The 8,634-nt window shown below is 76.0% G+C and overlaps 1 protein-coding gene across 1 annotated transcript in view; it reads right to left on the bottom strand.

Moving 5' to 3' along the window:
* Nucleotides 1-654: 654 nt before the first annotated feature.
* The window catches only part of KIF26A (kinesin family member 26A), a 33,187-nt gene continuing 25,207 nt past the window's right edge, over nucleotides 655-8,634 (bottom strand). Inside the window, 15 exon segments of the mRNA XM_036014238.1 lie at nucleotides 655-1,457; nucleotides 1,565-1,715; nucleotides 2,045-2,065; nucleotides 2,168-2,370; nucleotides 2,905-2,941; nucleotides 2,943-4,381; nucleotides 4,384-4,529; nucleotides 4,531-5,236; nucleotides 5,239-5,602; nucleotides 6,085-6,247; nucleotides 6,460-6,601; nucleotides 6,683-6,866; nucleotides 7,105-7,367; nucleotides 7,648-7,741; nucleotides 8,287-8,502. Of these exon segments, the coding sequence (XP_035870131.1) occupies nucleotides 1,276-1,457; nucleotides 1,565-1,715; nucleotides 2,045-2,065; nucleotides 2,168-2,370; nucleotides 2,905-2,941; nucleotides 2,943-4,381; nucleotides 4,384-4,529; nucleotides 4,531-5,236; nucleotides 5,239-5,602; nucleotides 6,085-6,247; nucleotides 6,460-6,601; nucleotides 6,683-6,866; nucleotides 7,105-7,367; nucleotides 7,648-7,741; nucleotides 8,287-8,502 (4,311 nt within the window). The 3' untranslated portion in view covers nucleotides 655-1,275.

Below are 8,634 nucleotides of genomic sequence, written 5' to 3'. Positions count from 1 at the left end.
GGAGGCCGCCCCCACGCCAGGTGAGGGACACCAGGGACGGTGGCCCCAGCGGGCCGGCCGAAGGGCCCGGAGACTCCGCAGTGGACGCAGAACAGGGCCCCCGCCCCCAGCAGGGGCCAGCTGTGCGGGGTGGGCTCCTGCTGGCTCTGGGGTCCGAAGCCTGATGTGTCTGCAGCGTGCGCGCACCCACCTCCTGCAAGGGCAGTCGGGGGCGCAGGGGGGGCCGAGGGTCCCCGAGGGCGCACGGACCCGCCCCTCCCCCAGGACCCTCGGAGGAGGGCAGAGCGCCAGGCCACTCGGAGCCACTCAACAGTCTTTGCACCGTTTATTCACAAACGAGATGTCGCCCGCACGTGTGTACAAACACGCAGACGCGCCCCGAAAAACGCACAGCGGCCGGAAAACAGCCCGCCGTGACGGGAACGCCGCGCACCGGCATCCTCGGCCCGTCCCCGCCCGCCCCGCCCCGGGAGTCCCCCAGAAAGAGCCCGGCCTGAGGGACGCCTTCCGTAGAAAACCGTAAAAACATAGATCGTCTGTCTTCAAACTCCCGCTGCAAACGCCGCGCTCGTAGGCAAAATAGTACAAAAATACAAACCCCGCGGGACCTGCAAAAAAGCCCTCCCCCCTCTGTGTGTGTCGGTTTCTGTTTCCTGCTTGTGGTTTTGGTAAGAGTTCCCGCCGCGGAGGGAGCCGCCGTGAGGCTTGGCCCCGCCCCGGGCTCCGCCCTCCCGTGTCCTCGGGGGCCCAGCAGGTCCAGGACCCGCCTGCACGCTCTGCCGCGGGCAGCGCTGCGGAGCGCGGGTTCGGAGACCGTTTGGGCGGCCCCGCCAGGGGGACCCAGCGCCCAGGAAAACCATCCTGGATGCGGGAAGGGGCGGGGGGCCCGGCCGCAGCTGCTGGGACCTGCTGTAAAGACGACCGGACCCCACGAAACGCAGCCGGCCCCTCCCCCACGGCTGCGGCCGCCCCCAGGCCAGGGCTCCGGGCCTCTGGCTGCTGGTGGCTCGAGTTCTCAGCACCAAACTACAAGGAAGAGGCGTCCTCGTCCAGGTCAAAGGCACTTGCGTCGCTCTCCGGGTGGGGGCCGTCGCCTCGCCTCCCGCGCACTCACCCCGCGTCCACGCTGCTCCCTCCTGTCCCACCGACTCCCGGCGCCCGCCCTCCGCCGGGGCCTCTGCGCCCACGTTACTCCAGCCCCCAACACATCCGCCGTCCATCCCACACGCCGCCCTCACGCCCCACACACCCCCGCCCCGAGTCCTGGGCCGGGCCTCAGACGTCCACCTCCTGCGGCCCCGGGGCGGCGGCCGGGGTGGCCGCGCTGATGTCGAAGCAGGTGACCATCATGACGTGGGCCTTGCACAGGTTCACGTGCTGCTCCAGGGCGGCCGTCGCCTGCTCCAGGGCTGCCAGGTACTCCGCGGACTCGGGCTCCAGCGCGGGGTCCACCTCGACTGGGGAGGGACAGAGGCCGCCGGTCAGGCCCGGCGGCCTGGAGCCAGGGCTTGGGGCGCACGGCGGGCGAGGGGGTGGGGCGGGGGCCTGCGGGCGGGGCACTCACACTGCGCCGCCCAGCGGCCCGGCTCCAGCATCAGCCGGCCCTGCGTGGCGGCCAGCTCCGCGCAGAGGAGCTCCCGCTTGGCCCACACGTCCCGCAGCTTCTGCTGCCGGCGCTCCGCCAGCCGCACCTTCACGCTGGCACACACCAGGCCCTGGGGCGGGGGACGGCAGGTGGGCTCCCAGCGGCTCCCGCCACCCCTGGCCTTGCCCGGGAGCCCCTCCGCCCTCCAGGCCTGGGCAGGCACTCAGGGGGGCTCGAAGGTGGGCAGGAGCGGGCCCCGGGGCCCCACAGGCGGCTGCTGCGCCAGGAGGTACTCCCGACCTCCCTGCCAGGGCCCCGATGGGTGGGCACGGTGGTGGGAACTCCCCCCAGTGGGACCCCAGGGAACAGGGAACAGGGGTGGCCCCGGGACCTCCCCAGCCACCCACTCCCTGCCCAAGGAGGGCACCAGGTCACCGCGGGGGCGGGGCCAGTCCCTACCTTCTCCACGTCCTGGGGGGGCTGTGGACGAGAGGGGAGGGTGAGCTCGGGGTCTGCTCGGCCACCTCCCTGGGCACCCCCTGCCCTGCCGGGGCCCCCCCCACCTCGGGCCCCGCCCCTGACCTCCAGCTCCCCCCGGGGCGGCAGGCGGAGCCGCTGCAGCCGCTGCACGTCGTCGATCTCGTACACCTTGATCTCGAAGGGCTCCTTCAGCGAGGCCCCCGGCGGCGGGGGCAGGTCCACCCACTGCCCGGGGAGGCCGGGCTTGCGGCCCAGCGCGGCCGCGTCGGGCAGTGGGGCTGGGATCAGCCGTCTCCGCTGAAGACCTGGGCAGAGCCGGGCGCTGGGTGACAGGGTCCCGACGGGGGAGAGCCCACGGACCCCCACGTCCAGCCCCTGGCGGCCGCCCTGCGTCCTCACTCACTGCCCCCTGCTGGGCTCCCGAGGCCCCGGGGCAGACTCCTCGGCGGGGCCCCCATCTCCCCGCCCGCCGTCCCACCCCCAGAGCGTGCCGGCCCCTCCTGCACATCAGCCGATGGCCGGGTCCCCCCACCACAACCATGCACAGCATGAGGGACGAGCCCACCCACCCCGGTCCCCAGAGACGGGGGTCCAGGGGATGAAGTCAGGGGGCCTCCAGGCAGCCGGCCCCGGCCCCTAACCCAGGCCCTCTCTCGGGTCCCCAGGCCTGCTGGGGTGACAGGAGCAGCCGGCCCCGACCAGCCCCCACTGAGGGGACGAGGACCAGCCTCTCGGGCAGAGAGGGGTGCACCAAGGGCGTCGTGAGCCCTGGAGGGGTGCGCACACCCAGCGCCGACCGAGGTCACGCCCAGCCGCCAGGCACCTGCGGCCCCACCCACCTGCGGCCCTCCTCTTGGGGGACTTGAGGCTGCGGGCAGCGGGAGCCCGGGGAGGCGGCCCCGCTGTCGCTCATGGAGTCGGGGGCGGAGGAGGTGCTGCCGGTGGCCTCGCTGTCGCGCATCAGGCTCTCGTAGCCGCTGCTGCCGCCGCTGTGGTAGAACAGCGCCGTGCGGCCCATGGCCGGGGGCAGCTCCCCGCTCAGCACGCTGCTGTTGTCGCTGCCGTGGCCGCTGCTGCAGCGCTGGGGGCGCCGCGGGGCCGTCACCTTGCTGTAGGGCGAGGGCAGCGGGGCGCCCGTGGTCACGCCACTGTCGTTGCCGCTGTCCGAGTCGGCCGAGCCCCAGGAGGGGCCGCCTCTGCCCGGGGCGCCCCCGGCCGCCAGCTCGTGCACGCGGCTGTGGGCGGCCCGCAGCGCCTGCTTGGTGCCCATGATGGTGCCCCGGCTGACCTTGGCCCCGACGCCAGGGCTGGCCCGCGGCGCCGCCCTGGGACCAGCCGCGGGGCCGCCTGGGGTCCGGCCTGCCACGGGGGCCGGAGGCTTTGCAGAAGCCCCTGGAGCCCTTGACCCACCGCCCGCCAGGCTGCGGCCCTTGCCCCCACCGGCTGGGGGCTTGGGGGCCCCCACGGCCCTGGCGGGGCTGCCCCGGCAGGCAGGAGCGGGCCCGGGTGCAGGGCTGGAGGGGGGCACACCCAACCGAGGCACAGCCCGGACAGGCCTCCCAGCAGCAGCATCCCTGGCCCTGCCCTGCCGTGGGCCGGCCCCTCGCACCGCTCCAGAGACCCCTGGGTGGCAGGGCCGGCACGCGGCCTCTGCCTTGCCAGCTCGGGCCTTCAGGCTGGACGTGGCCTTGGAGACAGAGTGGTCGGCCCGGCCGCTGGGCCTGGCCTCCTCCTCCCCGGGGAAGAGGGCAGCAGCCCCAGGCCAGGCTGGACCCCCGGCCGGGGGAGGCGCGGGCACCGCCGGGCTGGCCTTGTGCTCCAAGCTGGACTTGCGCACGGGCGGGGCCGGGGGCGCCGACCCGCCGGGCCTCAGGAACAGAGCCCCCCTGGGAACCACACCCCTCTTGCCGCTGGGGCGGCCTTCGGGCTGCCCACGCAGGCCCCCGGCTCCGCTGGGGACGTCCCCGCAGGGTGCGGCCAACGTGGTCACCCCCAGTGTGGTGGCCCCCCTCCGCAGCGGCGGGATCTGAGCCACAGCCTCCGGCCGGTGGGCTGCCCTGGCTGCCACCTCACAGCCGTCCACCACCCTCCGGGCACAGGCCAGCATCGGGGCGGGGCTGGCGGTCCTGCTGCCAGAGGGCACCTGGAGGGGGCCGCGGCCATCTGCCCGGAGCAGCCAGGGGTCCTCGAACTGCCCCCCGGGGCCAGGCGGGCTCAGGGCCAGGCGGGGACCGCCCGAGCCGCCAGCCGCCGGGGTAGTCCGGGGTTTCCGGGGGAGGCTGGAGTGGATCGTCTGCACGGGGGCTGCGCCGCGCGGGGCGGGGCCGGGGGCTCCCTGTCCACTCGGGCGGTGGCTGCCGCAGCCTCGGGGCCAGGGCTGCCCGGTGGGTCGTGCCCCGGGGAGCTGTCCAGGATCGGGGGGCCCTGGAGGGCTGGGCCCTGCGGGGGAGCCAGGGTGGCAAGGGTCCGGGCTGGCCCGTGGGCATGGCTGCGGCGTGGGGCCAAGGCCGTCGGCGGAACAGACGCCGACCTCGTGGAGCCCGGGGCCTGGGGAGGGGCCGGCGGCCGGGCAGGTGTAGGCGTCGAACTCGTCGTTGATGCTGCTGATGATGCTCACGGGCCGAGAGCCCGAGGCCAGGGCCCGCAGCGAGCAGTCGCTGCCCAGGCTGCCCAGGCTGCCCAGGCTGGCGGGGCGCGCCCCCAGGGCCAGCTCCTCCACCACTGTGAACACCAGCTCGTCCTCGCCGTTCAGCTCCACCGGCTGCTGCAGCGTCACCGTGGTGGTCAGCAGGCCCCGCTCCAGACGGCCCCTCGCCGACACCCGAGGGCGGCCCCCCTGCCCGCTCGTGCCCGCCAGGGGCGTCCGGACCACACCGTCGTCACCCCCGCCCCCAGGCTCAGCGGGGGCTCGACCCCCATCCAGCTGCCCGGGGGGCGGAGGGGCTGGGCTGGGCAGCGGCCTCCTGCCGCCGCCCCCGGGGGCCTTGTTGGGCCCCAGCAGCTCGGGTCCCGTGCCGCTGTCCGGCTCCGGGGCGCCACGGTGGGCGTCTGGGCCGGGGCCGCCGTGAAAGGTGCCGACAGCCAGCGGGGCGTCCGTGGCCACCCTGGGGGCCGTGGCCTCGGGCGGCGAGGGCCTCCTGCCGCCGCGGGCGGGGCCGGCCGGGGCCCCGGGGGGCCCTCGCTGCCGTCGATGCAGTCCAGCCGCTCCTGCAGCTCCGCGAAGGTGCTGCAGCGGAAGTGGTCCGCGTCCCGCGGGCCCCCCGAGGGCCGGCGGCGGCTCAGCGCGGGCACGATGGGCACGGACTCGGGCGGGCCCTCGCCGTCCGTGAGCTCGCGGTCGGACAGCGCCGCGCCGCCGGGCCCCACGTAGACGACCGTGTCGCAGGACTGCTCGCTGCTGGACGAGTAGTCGGGGTCTCGGGGCGCGCGAGGGGCCAGGCGGGCCCCGGAGCGGGGGTGGAAGGGCGGCAGGGCGGCGGCGGGGCGGGCACGGCCTTCCTCGCAGGAGCTGTCGCCGCCGGAGGAGCTGGAGGCGCACTGGCGGGGGGGCAGGCGGGGGAGGGGGGTGAGTGCCGGTCCCGCCCGCTGCCCCGCCCGCCCCCCCAGCACCCTCAGCTGCACCCACACCCCAGCGGAGGTCGACATGTCCGCGGCCCCCAGCCCCAGCCCCCAGCCCGGTCCCACCGAGCGCTGGGGCGAGACCAGAGGTCGCAGGCACAAAAGCACAGCCAGCCGGACGCGCTCAGCAGCTTCCGCGGACACGGCCGGCCCCGGGGGCCCCACCAAGCTGCCCTGACCCCCCACCCAGGGGGCCAGGCCACCGAGAGGCCCCCGTGAGCCGCTCCAGTCCTGCTGGGTCAGCGGGCAGCCTCGGGACACGGCTGCCCGCTTGCTCTGGGCGGGGCCCGGTGGGCGCAGGGCCCCGGGAGTCCAGGCGCCCCCCCCGCCCACACACACACACGGGGCAGAGGCCCGGGAGGCCACGAGCCCCTGGGCCCCCGGCGGAGGAGGGGACCCACCTTGGCCTTCTTCCTGCACAGGCGGTGCACCCGGGCGGCCAGCTGCAGGGTGCTGAGCGTCTCGGCGTGGCGGGCGGGCGCGTCGGAGACGTGGGCGATCATGGTGGCGTGGCAGGCGGCGCCGGCCAGGGCCTCCCGCAGCAGCAGGGTGAGCCCGTGGTCCCTGGGGGCGGGGCCGGGGTGGGAGGCTGGGCTGCAGGGCGGCAGCAGGCCCCGCCCCAGACCCAGCCCCCGCCTCACCCTCGGCCAGGCCCCGCAGGTGGCGGGGGAGGGGGGAAGGAAGAGCTGGTGGGGGGGGGGGACACGGGACCTGGCCGACCCGCACCTGCCGGTTCCCCCGAGACCACCCGGCCCACGGAGGAGCCCGCCGCTCACCTGTGGGGCACGTGCTTGGCTCCGCTGAGCAGGGCCAGGATGACACTGCCCAAGGCCGGCAGGGACAGGCCCGGGGGGCCGCCGGGCGCCCCCTCGCAGCCGCCCAGGTCCAGGAGGTGCAGGCGGCTGCGGCCTCCGGACACTGGAAGCGCAGGGCCGGCGGGTGAGGCTTCGCCCCCGGACCCCGGCCCCGCCCCCGCCCCGCGGGCCCCAGGACACCTACTTCCCCCCTTGCCGCACTTCTCCACGCGGTACTGGTACACGTGCAGCGTGAAGAGCATGTGGGAGCCGCCCCGGGCGTCCTCGGGGCAGCCGGCCCGGCCGGCGCTGCGGGCCGCCAGGGCCGCGTCCAGGTACAAGGCCGCCCTCTCGGCCGTGGGCGCCCGCAGCTCGCTCTGGGCCTGCAGCCGGGCACAGACCCGAGGGGACAGCGGCGGCTCGGTGCTCGGGGCCGAGACGCAGCCCCCGCCGCCGCCCCAGCCACCACGCAGCCCCGGACACGCCAGCCCCCGGACACGCCAGCCCCTGGACACGCCAGCCCCTGGACACGCCAGCCCCCGACACGCCAGCCCCTGGACACGCCAGCCCCCGATGCGTCAGCCCCCGCTCTCCCCACGGGGTGGCCTGGCGGAGGTGTGGGCATACCTGCGTCCCACAGACGGGGTCCTCCCGCAGGTACACCCCGGGAGACCGGGCGTCCTGGAGGCCGGCGGCGGCCACCTCGGCCAGCAGGTCTCGCAGGGGCTGGTCCCGGCCGCACGCCTCCACGGCCGAGACGCGCACGGAGAAGCGGGCGCCGGTCCGGTCCCGGAGCTGCCCGATGAGCCGGAAGAGCCAGGAGATGGCGCAGGGCACAACGCCCAGGCTCTGGGGCGAGCCGTCCTTCCCGATCATGGTGTGCGACTTCCCTGGGGGCCGCGGGGCGTCAGGCCCCCGCGCTCCCCACACCCGGCGGCAGAGCCCCTGACCCGGCAGCCGCCTTGCTGGCCCTGCCCAGGGCGCTCAGGGCCACCCCGGGGCCACTGAGACCCCGGTGGCCTGCTCCAACCTGCTCCTGGCCCCGGCCCACGGCCGGCAGGGCTTCCGCTGCCCACCCACTGCCCGGGGTGGGGGGGGACTCGCCCACGTCCCCTGCCCACCCAGACTCGGGGCCCAGGAGCTGCAGAGCGGACCACGGGGGGCACTCACCAAGGCTCGTGGGGCCGAAGGAGAAAATGCAGCCGTCAGCCCCACTGACCACCGACTGCAGGACATCGGCCACCGTCCCCGAGCAGACCTCGGCCTGGGGGAGGGGCAGAGCCGGGCGGCACCAGGGTCAAGGAGGGGTGACCAGGTCAGCTCACAGGGTGGCCAGGACCAAGGACACAGAGACCTCTACATGCACATGGAACACATGCGGGCAGGACACGGATGGGCCCAACACACGCATGAACCAGCCAGACACACGTGGACAGGCACGTGCAGCGCACACACGAGTCACACTGCCGTCACAGATGCCGCGGGGCCTAGAGCACGGCACCCGCGGGGGCCCCGCTTCCACGAGACCCCGGGAGCCTCCCGGAGCCAGCGCAGCCCTGGGGCGGGGAGCCCCTCTGCCCCCCCAGACGCGACCTGAGAACCAGGCTGGGGCCCGAGCAGTCTCCCCACGGGTGGGGCGGAGGAGGATGCGGGGGGGGGGGGGAGACTCCCAGGCGCGCTCTCCCTGCCCCCCCGCCCCAGGGCTGCACCGCCCCAGCCCCCCCACTGCCCCCAGGGCCCCCCCACTGCCCCCAGGGCCCCCCACTGCCCCCAGGCCCCCCCACTGCCCCCAGGGCCCCGCACCCTCACCTGCTCCGAGTCCGGGGGGAAGACGGCGTCGAAGGCAAACGTCCTCGGGACCGCGGCGGCGGCCGCAAGCCGGGAACCTGCGCTGCCCGGGGGCCCCGTGGCCGGGTCGTACAGGGTCACCTGCTTCTTCCGTGGGTCCACCTTCAGGAAGGACGGTGACGATTCGGCCGAGCGCGGGGCCCCCTGGGCGGGCCAGACGCGCAGCATGACCTTCACCTGGAGGCGGGCGGGGGCAGGCGTCTGAGCGGGGGCCGGGGCAGCAGGCCGGGCCTGGGCTGGGCGTCCACCTGAGGGGACGCGGCCGCCCACGCCCCTGCTCCAGGCCAGAGGGCCCCCCTGTGAGGTCGG

Source organism: Phyllostomus discolor, chromosome 1, assembly GCF_004126475.2.
Source record: "Phyllostomus discolor isolate MPI-MPIP mPhyDis1 chromosome 1, mPhyDis1.pri.v3, whole genome shotgun sequence".
Taxonomy (NCBI): Eukaryota; Metazoa; Chordata; class Mammalia; order Chiroptera; family Phyllostomidae; genus Phyllostomus; species Phyllostomus discolor.
The sequence above is the reverse complement of the archived record's forward strand: the minus strand, read 5'-3'. Positions and strand labels throughout refer to the sequence as shown.